Source organism: Oryzias latipes, assembly GCF_053564925.1.
Source record: "Oryzias latipes strain Hd-rR chromosome 1 unlocalized genomic scaffold, Olatipes_Hd-rR_3.1 chr1_Y".
Lineage (NCBI taxonomy): Eukaryota > Metazoa > Chordata > Actinopteri > Beloniformes > Adrianichthyidae > Oryzias > Oryzias latipes.
The window spans coordinates 9,007,511-9,020,833 of record NW_027616335.1 but is presented as its reverse complement, the minus strand read 5'-3'; the positions used below and the strand labels follow the sequence as shown (position 1 = coordinate 9,020,833).

The window sequence follows — 13,323 nt, the reverse complement described above, 5'->3', positions numbered from 1 at the left end:
GGATTATGGTTGTTTGAATACTATATTTTGCCAGGTGGAAGCCTCAAAATTAGGATGTCTTAAGCTCGTATTAGGTATGCCAATGGAGCTCAAATTTGGATGTTACTTAAGCTCGAATTATTAGTATGCCAATGGAAGCATCGAGTAAAAGGCCGTATCTTAGTATTCAGATGAAAGCGTCGAATTTATGGATGTTACTTAAGCTCGTATCATGGAATGCCAGTGGAGGCGTCAGATTTTGGATGTTAAGCTTCATGTCGTTTTACAGGTTTGGTTCATGGCGGTTTAAGTTTATAGTTCCTTACAGCGTCTTTGCGGATATTGGCTCCACGTTCAATTCGCCTGGCTCTTTTTCTCTTCTATCTAGATAGTATGTTCCCTTCGTGGCGCTGTACTCGAACGGGAGCAGCCCAACGGTCAATGGTGCCGGGTCACACATAGCAGATCCACTAGATAGTGTGTTCCCTTCGTGGCGCTGTTCTAGAACTAGAGCGGCCGTATGGTCAATGGTGCCGGGTCAAACATAGCAGATAGTTTAATACCCAAAGTTTTCTATGGAGATCTTTGTTGATCTTTGTTTTGTATCTGAACAGAGCCTTATGCCAAACGGAAAGAAATATGGAATAAATCTTCTGCCAAACTAAAAGAAATATGGAATAAATCTTCTTTACTGCAAGACTTGTCTAACTGAAATAAAATTATGTGAGCTATTTTTTAAATAATTTTTTCATTTTAGTTTCATGTATGTATGTCCACAAAAATGACCTGACAAGAACCATACCTTTATCTAAAGCTTTACTGAAGTGATCACAATAATACACAGAAATAGCAGGTGGGTTGAACCTGGACAGGATTTGGAATGAAGTTGGACCACCTTCAAGCTGATTTGAGCTGAATCACTGTAAAAAAAAATGTTTTTGGTCAGATCGTGACAGATTAGAAGTGAGTTTTGTTTTATCATCTACAAGTCCACTGATCCATAAGGAGAAGTCAGCACCTGGGCACATGTTTGCATAATTTAAAGACAACAAAGTTAAAAAAAGAGTACCACTGATTATCAATTGTGTTCTCCAGAACATTTTTTTCCACTTCCGTAAAGCAGATAGGAATGTAGAACAATGATTAGCTGTAATAATTATAAATTTTGCTACACAAAATGACTTTCTTGCTTTGTTCCATCACTAGGGTTAAAATTAACAAGAGTCAAAAAATGCACTAATGGTAATGCAATAAGTAATCAAATTAGATTGATCAATTTAGTCATGCCTAAATCACGGTAGTCTATTTTATAAACAAAAGAGCAGATGTGCAGCAGTCTGTAAAGGACCATTTCATTACACATATGAATGAGTGGTCGGATAAAACATCAGTTATTAGGCTTTCTATTGCACCCCTCATTAAAATTTCCCCCATGTTTAATTAGAACACATCCGCCACACTTCAAGTACGCCTGTCACTGGCCCATACCCAAGATACTGTAGCTCTGCAGCATTGGCTGTGCTCTATTGCATACAAGGGATAAACACTAATTGCTGTTTTACATGTGGGTAGAAAGTTACTCACACGGTTGCCATGACAAATAACCTTGGAGTTGTTTCAGTATTGTCCTTTAGATTTTTGACAATCTGCTGGCAGAAATGTAACATGTTATCATCCCAGCTATCGGTATAAAATCACATGAAAATAGAAGAAGCCTGATTATCTCAGAAATAAAAGTTCACTGTTTTAAGTGTCATTACAATTATAAAATCGAAAAACTTAAATAGGCAATGACATTGACTTATACAGTGTCTTGCAAGAGTATTCATCCCCGTGGATGTTTGTAGCTCTAGTTGCTTTTATAAACCACTCATGGTCAACAACATTTGTCTTTCCTCACACAAAAATGTACTAGAAAAAAACCTTTTATGTCAATGTGCAAACAGAATTCTACTAAGTAATGTCAATGAAACAAAAATATAAAATGAAATATAATTGTTTGCATAAGTATTCAACCCCTTCAAGTCAGTATTTAGTAGATGCATGTTTGGCTGCAATCGCAGCAATAAGTCTTTGTGGATAAGTCTTAATCACTCTTGTAAATGTGCACACTAGAATTTTGTTCCATTCATCTTTGTAAAACTACTCAACTTCTGTCAGGTTGCATGGATACTGGGCATGAACAGGCCTTTTCAAGTCCTGCCACAGATTCTCTATGGGATTTAAGTCTGGGCTGAATTCTACCACTACAGAACATTTACCTGATTCCTTTTAAACTATTTGTGTGTAGCTTTTGAAGTATGCTTTGCATCATTGTCTTGCTGGAAAATAGGCCGTAGTTCTCTTGCAGACCAAAAAATACTGTCCTCCATTTCAGTATGTTTTGCAATATACATTCTACCCTCTAACTTTACAAGCCTTCGAGGGCCTGCTGCTGAGAAACGTCCCCACCGCATGATGCTGCCACCACCGTGCTTCACAGTGGGGATAGTGTATTTTTGATTATGTGCATTGTTTGCTTTTTGCCAAAGATACTGTCTTTTTTGAAGGCCAAATAGCTTAATTTTTGGCTCATCAGACCAAAGAATCCTCTTCCACTTGATCATGGAGTCTTCCACATGCCTTTTGTCCACTTCTAATATGTATTTTCTTCAACAGTGGCTTTCTCATTGCCATTCTCAAATAAAGCTTTGACCAGTGAAGAACCCAGGCAGCAGAGGCTACATGCACAGTCTCTCCCATCTCAGCAGCTAAAGCTTGTAACTCCTTCAAAGTAGTCGTAGGGGTCTTAGGGGTCTTACAAGTCTCTTACTTGCACTGGTGTTTTATAACTCACTCACTTGGGACACACCCACAACAAAGATCAGGAGGTGTGGGTGAAATAAAGTTAAAGTGTGAGACTAATGGCACTAACTGGATAGACTTCAATTGAATTAGACCCTCTCACCAAAGAGGGTGAATTATTATGCAAACAATTATATTTCATGTCATATTTAGAATGAAATAGGAAAATATTTATTTTATGACAAAACATCCTCTGACTGGAAATATCTTCCTCCATCCATTCGCTCTTTAACCTTATTCTTTGCATTTGAAAAATGCCTGTTTAGAACATCTTCAACCCTCATTTAACTGTTTTTGATTGGATTTGATATCTTTCCTGCTTTTTTATCCCCTTCCCCTTAAACTAACTGCTAAGAGGTGTAATAAATGTCTGTGTGTTTGTCAGTGCGTGTGTATGTGTGCGTGTTCATTGTCTTGTACATTTTCAGTTTTTCATTGTTTTTGATATATGTAAAGTTTGCTCAACTGTCTCTGTCTTGGTAATTGGTTGTTTTGTTGTATGTCGAGGACCACCTTGAAAATGAGATGACACATCTCAAGCGGTTTATCCTACAAACAAATAAATGTGAAATTTGAAAATATTTTTGTTTCACTGACATTACTTTGTAGAAATCTGTTTTTACATTGACATAGAATGATTTTTTCCAGTACATTTTTGTGTGAGGAAAGACTAATTTTATTGATCACGAGTGATTTATGAAAACAACAAAAGAGACAAAAATCCAAGGGTTAAATGGTTTTGCAAAGCACTGTACATTTTTGAAGAGCATTTGACACCACTTTCGACCTACAAGCGTTTTTGGGTACAACCAAGCCCCCCACCTTCTGTTTTCCTTAACTTATAGGCAAAGTTGAAGTACCAAAAGTTGCAGTACTTCATGTGACCACAGGAGGCTGGTTTCAGAGTTTAGCAATTTCCTATTACCCTTTGTTAAAAATCTACAACTTTGCACAAACAACAAACATACTGTATGTAGGATACAGCTTATCATTAAAAACCTTTTGAATAAAAAAGAAAGAAAATAAATAAATAAACTGCTGTTTTGACCTTAATTTTTAAGAGGCTGGCTGTTGAGAAGAAGATACTTTTCACTATCCACACATTGTTGGTAAAAATTTGGGAAACTCCATAATAGAATAAGTTTTTTAAATATTTACTCAATATCACAATGTGAGGAAATACAATATTTATTTTTCTCACATTCTGTTGTAAAGGTTTGAAACCTTTTTTGTTGAGTTGTTCAGGACTTTTTATTTTTACAGTGTGAGAAGCTGCATATGGTAAAAAATAATGTGTTCATGTTTTTTGTTTATCATCCGGTAGATCAAAGTTGAACTTCAACAACGTTACTTTTTTAAAATTATTTTGTGCAATTTACAATAGTTTATTTTACCAAAAAAAAGTGAAAATGTTAACCTCCCTCATTGCTTCAGTTATTAAAAATCACTTAAAGGGGAGTTGGCACCAAACTGTATTTCATTACCAGGGGTATTGTTGCATGCACTCATTACCTCCCACCTCTCTCATCGCTTCACCTCATCCAAAACCACGCTCCCTGGAACTGCTTTATGGTACACTCACAACAACATACAGCCACCTCTTTTTGGATCAGGTATGTCTCAGAGATTCAAGGGTTTCTCTATTTACCTGACTAAACTTCTCAATTTAATGTTATCTTAAAAGATAGTTAAAAAAGTGGGTTTTGTTTAGATATCACTAGTAACACATATTTTTGGTAGCTTCTTTGAGAAAAAACATGACCATATTATTTAGCGACGTGCTTTCTGTGGAGCTTTCGGTTTGCTGTAACAGAATTATCAATTTCTCTAAATATCTTGTGTACTACTCTTATTTCTGTTTAAGCATCATTCTATTTCTGCATTGCATCAAATGAAACAGTGAGATTTGACATTTCTATGCCTGTTGGAATACAGTTCGACAATGTTGCAAAAGGATTAAGCTCCTTTTTAAAACACAATTGTGAATTTTATATATATATATATATATATATATATATATATATAATTTTTGTTTGTTTGTTCTTGTTACGTGAATGATTAATGACAAGGACATGAACAGGAAAAATAACCCTTTGTTTGCAACAGTGAATGGCAAAGGTGATTCCTCCTTGACTTTTCTGTTAGCAATAAATAAAAAGCTATTTTCTCAAGATCTAGAGTAATTAATTAAACGTAATTTCAAAAAACCCACAAAATGAAACAAAGCAAGAAAGGAAGCAATTTTGTTTTTCGGATAATGGATTTCATTAAGATTTGCGGTGATCAGAATAGTTCTGTTTTCTATTCCTCAGACACACTAGGTTTAATTTGTAATTATCCTCAGCTGTTTCTATTTCACTTAATTGCTCTTAAGTCTACTTAGTTGTTTGGCTTTTTGACTTGCTAGTTGTCAGATCTTCTGGGTCATATATCTTTTTATTTCTTTTCATCCCATTTAAGAGTGCTTAAGCAAAATATCTGTGAGAAATTCTTTAAAATAAGATTTAATTTACATTACAAGTTAAGAAAAAAATAAAATAAAAGTTATGTGGTATTCTTTAAACATTCAAAGTTGTTCACCAAAAAATGAAGCGCTTTGTAAATAGATTGATTTTATAACATCCTATGTGATGTGGCCCTTCTGATACAAAATAAACAAAAGTTCTGCAATCACAATACATTTTAAATACCGTAAATGGAAGCTCCAGCACAAAATAAATTTTATCCCAAAAACATGGCGTATTATTGTAGCTATTGTTAATAACTATTGCAAAGAAATGGGTTTGAATCAGTCAAAAAAAAATTTTCTTTGATACTGATTGCCTTTGGCAGTAAGTCAAGAGACAAAGGATAAAAAGACAATTTGTTCTTCTCTTCTTCTTTTAAGTTTCCCGTCAACACTGCACTGTCCCTGTGGTGTTCATTAAAATCTTTTCCATGTAAGCTGAAACATCTGCTCACTTCACTGGCACAAAGAATTAGATCTAGTTCTGTGACTCACCTTAATGTGCAATGTAAAGCAATTTTTCACACACACACACACATATTCAGGACTCCAAAAAACCTTTTAGAATTATATAGAAATCCAGTAAACAGTTTAAAATTGCTCAGTTTGCCAAATCTCTTTTGTACTTGTCATAGGCGTTCTGAAGACAAGTAATAAAGAGCTACTGCACATCTCCAAAGGTACAAGTCTATCCACTATAGATATTACTTCCTATATTTTGGAATTGCAGCAATGATGCAAATATAAAGAATCTGATCATGTCAGCTCCTGTGTTTGAGGATAAGTCAAAGGTACACTGTCAGAGTTTGTGTAGAGGTCTGCAACCTGTGGTTCTAGAGCCACACTCTTTTATCCCTCCATCGTAGCTCTTTGGCTCTTAATGACAAAATACATGTGTTATGGATTTTCAATATTGGTAAAAGGTTTGATCTACTGTCTGAGTGGTTTATTATTAAAAGAAGTACAAAGCACATATTCTAATATTCTGCTGCTCAACAGTGTCTAGTTGCTGTTCAGAGGCAAAGTTCTTGAAATATAGAAATTGCCTTTACATGTATTATTCTCAAAATAAATTGGATTGTAAACCAATGTTGTTATGTTTATATTTGAAAGTAAAAAGAGAAAAATAATGAAAATACACCAGAGCCATAATGACTGAAAATGTCACGTTTGACTTGACTTTTTTGTATTTTTAATTCAAGTCAATCTACAGCAGCAGGAGGATCTTACTTGACACGGGGTGTATTTTATTTTGAAAGGACCTTGATGTGCTGCAAAAATAACTTAAGGGAAAACTATATTTATTTATCACTATAGTTCAATTATTGTCAATATTTAAAAAATTACTCTTTAGAAATGAATATCTTAATGGCCAGAAAAACAACGTTTTTTTTTTTTTTTTTTTATGTTGAGGTGGACCTTTACGGCTCTCGCTGGGTTTTGATCAGTAAGAAATTAGAGCAGTTGGTGTTTGGTAGTAGACCCCTGCTCTGGGCCAAAACTCACAAGTGACCTCCAACCCTTTTTTTATCATCTTAAATATATAATAATCTTTTAAATAATACACATTGACTAATTATTTATTTAAAAAAAAACCTTCCTAAAGCAGTATTAAATAATATTAAAAACTGAAGCGCTTACACTGTTCGCAGTTGGCAAGATGTGAATTTTAAAGAAAGTATTTAAAGATACAAAAGAATATTATCATAAAACAAAGTACAATAATTTGTGATTCAGAGCTGGTAGACCCTCAGACACTCTCTTCTGGTAATGGGCTCCAAATACAATTTTAAAAACAAGTTATAAACCTGCGATGAATCATCAGGTGAATCTCTACTTTAGACTGGTTTGTAAAGCACTTTGCTGTCAGTTAACTTTGGAAAAGTGTTTTAAGCTGCCTCTAAAGGCTTCACTGGCACCAACCTTATATTTTCTAACTGGATGTGTGTGTTGGACAGGTTTCATCTGACTATGGACAACAGCAGCCTGGATTGGGGCGAATGTACCAACAGATCAGAACTTGAGTCCTGCACCACAATGAGGAACCAGTTCTCCCGCATTTTTTTGTACAGCTTCTTCACCATTGGTATTGTCTCCACGGTTGTGGGAAACTTCCTGGTTGTCTTGTCGATTGCCTATTTCAAGCAGCTGCAGTCCCCCACGAACTGCTTTGTCATGTCACTTGCAGTGGCTGACTGCTTTGTTGGCCTTGTTGTGATGCCGTACAGTATGATCCGAACCGTGGAGGGATGCTGGTACTTTGGCTCCCTCTTCTGTAAGCTCCATTCCAGCCTGGATGTCATGTTGTGTACTGCTTCAATTTTCCACCTCAGCTGCATTGCATTCGACCGCTTTTATGCAGTCTGCAACCCCCTAATTTACTCCTTAAAGATGTCTCAAAGCAGAGTGGCTCTCCTCATAACCATTTGCTGGGCTGTCCCGATGCTCATTTCTTTTGGCCCTATAATGCTTGATCTCCACATTGCTGGTGTAGACATCCGAATCCCTGAGGATTTATGCGTTTTCTTAGTCAGTCGTATTTATGCTGTCATGGCCTCTTTAGTAGCCTTTTACTTGCCCATGGCCATCATGCTAGTAGCCTACTGGAAGATATTTAAAGCTGCAAAAAGACAGGCTCTGCAGATCAGCGCCATGGAAAGTCAGATGGCTGCCGGTGTTGGCAAAGACTCCAGCAAGAAAAGATGGCACCGCATCACTATGAGGAGAGAAAGAAAGGCTGCAAAAACTTTAGGTATTATCATGGGAGTTTTCCTCATTTTCTGGATGCCTTTTTTTACTCTCAACATTGTAGATCCATTCATTGGATACACTACTGAAGTGGTTGTTTGGGATATTTTTCTCTGGCTGGGATATATAAACTCATCCCTGAATCCGTTTTTGTACGGGTTTTTCAATCGCTCTTTCCGCAGGGCATTCCTCATGTTCATTGGCTGCAGGGTTTGCTTGCCAGGGTCATCTCCAGGGATGGAGTTATCACAAACCAGGAAAGAGGCTAATGATTGCACAGATTAACTATCAAGTTATAGGAATGTAAAGCAACTCCTATGGCATAAAGAACAGGAAATAGACATTTTAGCACATTTTAGTGTGAATAACACCCAAAGTTGTATATGAATATATGCAAGCTTATGTATATGTTTGTGTTCTTTATTCAGCAATTTATTAAATTTTATATTAGATATTCACATGTAAATGCAACCTTGTATACCCCTTGTGCTATCCTAGGCACTTTGACACTGGGTCGTCTAGACCCCACAAGACTGAGCGCTGAGCCCTTTTTCTTCAATGATTTGTGATCTCCATGGATTACATGAAATCCTCTCCACCTTTATCCCCCTTTGTCATGGTAGGGATAACACGTCAATGGTCATCTTGACCCCATAGGATAGCACAAGGGTTAAAGTACTGTTAGTGTAGTCCTGCATATGAAAATATATGTGCTGAATGTAAATTTTCTATTATTTTAATTGAATAATTGATTACATGTGTTTGATATCAAGTGGTATTTTTCTTGGTTACATGTAATAAATAAAATACAAATTTGATTTCATGTTTTATTTTAATTATTTTTTTGGAATTAAAAAAATCACTCAGTGTACCAAGAATAAAAAAAGACCACAAATGGATCATTTAGATGTCAAAAAGAAACATGTTATCTTGTATCACAAAAGGGAGACAACAACTTCTCCGGTAAAAAGTATGAAATGTTAGTCCGTTGGAACTTTTTTGAAGCCAAAGGACCAGCAAGACACATGTTACACTGCCCCCAAGTGGCCAAAACAATTAATGCTTTGACAATATGCTCTGCAGGTGTAAAGCTGTTTCAACATTGTGAAACTCACCAGACTGTATTAATTTATTAATATCTAATCAAAGGCGAGCATTTAGAAAGCTACCGATAAATACATTTCAACTGTGCAACTAGAAAATACCAAAAGAAAAAAACTAAGTTTGAGTTCATTAGTGCCCAAAATGTTCCCATAAAAAACTTTTTTGTTTTAGTTTTAAAACCTGCATCTTACTAAATGCAGAAATTTATCCAGTACATTGTACTTCAATTTACTTAAAAATAGGGCCAAATGAATTGGATCAAACAAATACATGTTATTTTTTTAAAGTTTTTTTGAATTTTTGAAACCATGTTTTGTTTAAACATAGTTTACTTTAACCCTCCTGTTATGTTCATTTGTGAGGAACAGAGATGATGTTCCCGGGTCAATTTGACCCGGTGCATGCTTTATTAATTTAAAAATGTCTGAAACCCAAAAAATCTTAACAAGCAGTGTGAATATATCATCACTAACTCCATTAACAATCATTCTTTCAAAAACCTAGTGAAATGGTGTTCCTTACCTCTAACAGGTAGTGGTTCAATTATCAAATAATTCACTTGTTTTTCTTAAAAATATACATGTTCTAACTTTTTATTTTATTTTTCACTACTGCATTACTTTTGAAAGACTAACATATAAAATAAAATAGTTTTAAATAACATTGAAACATAATCTTGAAATTTTGTTTTACATACATGCACTGTGAACCAGAAAAAAACAAAATCACAATACAACAGATGAGCAATCCCAATATGAACTTGTGTGTGTGTGTCTGTGCATATATACAGCACAAGAGTGTCCAGTCATTACACTGTGCTTTGTGCAAATTAATTTTGTACATTTCGCACAGGTCATGCTTGTCTTGACCTAGATCCTGTCTCCGGCTCATCTCGCGCCCCCGGCCATCCCCCCAACTCCATCTGGATGAAGCTCGTCTGCTGGACTTTAAATATGTAGTTGTAGGGTTAGATAAACTAATTCCTCTTTATGAGTTCTTGTAGATCACCTGTCCCTCCTGGGGGAGGATCCATCCTTCATGTGGACACCCCTGAGGTTTCTTAGTTTTTTCCGGAATCCGTTTTTTTTATTAGGAGTTTTTCCTTACCACGAAGGGGGATCTAAGGGCATGGATTAGCTTTTAGTTTAGTCTGTTTAGTTAGTTCAATTTATTTTTTTCCTATTGAATTCTATGTATTCATGATCCTTTTTATTTTATGTTTTACTTTTTCAATTACCGATACGAAGCCCATCGAGACAACAGTTGTGAATCTGGGCTATACAAATAAAATTAAATTGAGTTGAATTGAATTAGATTGAATGAATTGACATGGTCACTGCCATCCTAGTGGGCCCTGGCACTGTCTTTATTATGTTTTCTGCAGACAGGTTTGTCTGACGCATATTTGGGGATGAAGACCAATGTATTTCACCATTCTTTGATATGAATGTCTTGCTTGGAGGAAAAAGAATAGCAATTCCCTCATCTGGTTCAAAATCAGAATCATTAGAATCAGAATTTAGCTCAAGATAGTCTTCTTCTGATCATGATCAGTGATGACTACCAGAGCCTCCAGGACTGTCATCTTTCTGCTTCTGCTGCTCATTTTCTAAAGGTCTGCCTGTGTAATGTTGGAAGGACTCCCATGCAGAGAATCTTTTATATGTTTTGACCCTCCCCTGTTGAGTGTCCACTGAATGTGGGTTGAGTTTTCCCGCGAGAACATAAATGGTTCCTGCCAAAAGTCATAACACCTATGCACCTGTGTGTGTGTGTGTGTGTGTGTGTCTATGTGTGTGATTGGGTTGAAATATGTCTCACAGGTGCAAATAAAGGAAAACTAATAATTATAAGACATCCTTGTACCTCCAATTTGAATGCCGGGTCAAATTGACCCGAACATCATCTATGTGATATAAACATGCAGGGAGGGGGGCTGCATATATGTGAGATGAACCATTTTCATAATATATGTTGATTACGCTAATTAAGGCAAGCAGAAGAAGTTTCATGCTGAAAAAATACTTTTAACTATTTTTCCTAGATGTTCAAACTTTAAAACGGGTCAATTTGACCCGGAACATAACAGGAGGGTTAACCTATTTTTTTCTCAAGTAGATTTATAATAAATAGGCAAAAAATATCAGGTTATTGATAATAAAAAGATCTTAAGTTACATTTTTTCCCACAGAATTACAGACAATATCAGTGTCTGACAAACCACTTTGCAGCCAGAAGGAGCACAGTTCAAGACAATGAAACTAGCTCTATTAAACAGGTGAAACAAGAACTTGTTAGAGCAAACATTAAAAAAAAAGTAAATCTATCTTTGTGATGTCAGGCAGACTAATGAACAGACAGAAAATTTAAAGCTGGAACGAGCAAAGAATCTCTTGAACACGTGGATGAAATTCTTCACACAGCAGTCCCGGCACGGTTTCCCTTCTGGAGTGCAGCAGATTTCTTAATGATGGGCATGTGGAATTCTACCAATGGTACCTAATGGGGCTGATGGGAACGTAAAAATGTTGAGTGGAGGGGACTGTACACAACCAAAGTATCACAGAAACCCAATTATTAAATCAGGGCTCATTCGGATCTTTCAATTTTATTTTTGTTGTCTATATTTTTTCAAGTTGAAGTTAGATTTGTGCTTTTCTTAGTATTTTAGGATTTACTAGTTAAAGTTGTCAAAGGCCTATAGAACAGGGGTGCTCACACTTTTTTGGCATGTGAGCTTCTTTTGAATCGCCAATGTCTTGAAGATCTACCTATAAAATATACGTGTGTGTGTGTGTGTGTGTGTGTGTATGTATGTATGTATGTATGTATGTATGTATATATATATATATATATATATATATTACATGTTTGTTACATGTTTATTTGAACATTATTGTTTATGTACTGATGATTAAAAACTACACAGTGAGATTATATAAATATACTTTTTTATTAATAGATGAGGCGTTTTATTACAAAGACAGAAAGCAGCGACCACCGTATGTCATGCTCTGCTGTAAACCGTGCAATAGGGGGAGCGTGGCTTTTCAAAGGCGCTGCTGCTGGCTCCGTACGAAGCGCGTGCTACGTGAAAAACAGCTTCCTTGATGAGCTTGTGTTTATCGGGCGAAAACTCCAGAGCTGATAGCAGGAAGAGACACGCTGGACGGCTTCAATTAACACTCGGGTTGTCCGGAGTGATCTTCTGCCGGTGATTTGACGTCCCGCGGGGCAGAAGAGACTTCCTGATGACAGAGTTTGCGCTCAGTGCATTTAAACACGCATGTGCAGTGACGTATGTATCAGAGGATGTCCGATTGGCCAATCTACATGTCAATCAAGTCCTGTTCCTTGTCGGTGAGTATTTTGATTGGCTGGTGGATTTTTAAGAAGTACTTTTTTCTTTTTTTTCTTTTTTAATCTTTTCTGGCCCGCGATCTACTCTCTTGTCCTTGAAGATCGACCGGTCGATCGCAATCGACGTAATGAGCACCCCTGCTTTAGAATAATTTCCATTTGACTGTTTCCAAGACAACAACCAATCACATCTAAAAGACAACAAATAAAACTGAACAAAGAAAAAGAAGTGGAATCTGAAATTTCTTGCCATTTTTTCTTTCTCATTTGAAACCTAAACCTGAACTCTTAGAGATCATTGCGCTGAAAAATTGGAGCAAATAGTTGTATACTAGAGTTAGTGTATTCTTAAATGTAAGTCACCACTAGATGCCTTTTTACTAAAACAATTTTAAACTTCTGCTTTGCAATTAAAATGTTATCTTTTTTTGGCTGTCTTTGAAAATGAATGAAACTGCAAACTGTTTAAACGTAATCAATATACGAGGCAGTGATTCAAGGTTTTAATTCCAGTTTGATTTAAGCCTTGAAAAGTCTAACTGATCTATTAGTCCATTTTCTGGTTAAATATTGACAATCGGACAATTTAGTTTGAAATGCCTGTATTTAACATAAACAATAATTTGAGAATAATTGGAATATAGACATTATAGTAAGAAATATCTATTTAAAATTAAGTAAAACCTGAGGAGATTGCGGAGTTTTTGTGTTTTTGTCAGACCATGTTTTTTATGCTTCTATCAGCTCTTCATCCAAGAACAGGAAAGAGTGAGTCGTAAGTC

General features: G+C 35.9%; 1 protein-coding gene across 1 annotated transcript; it reads left to right on the top strand.

The window, feature by feature from the left end:
• The first annotated feature begins 6,525 nt into the window (after positions 1-6,525).
• LOC101158667 (trace amine-associated receptor 1-like) lies at positions 6,526-8,893 on the top strand. The gene has a single exon (XM_004085509.4). The coding sequence runs from the start codon at positions 7,271-7,273 to the stop codon at positions 8,360-8,362; it is 1,092 nt and encodes a 363-aa protein (XP_004085557.4). The 5' UTR covers positions 6,526-7,270; the 3' UTR covers positions 8,363-8,893.
• The last annotated feature ends 4,430 nt before the right edge of the window (positions 8,894-13,323 follow it).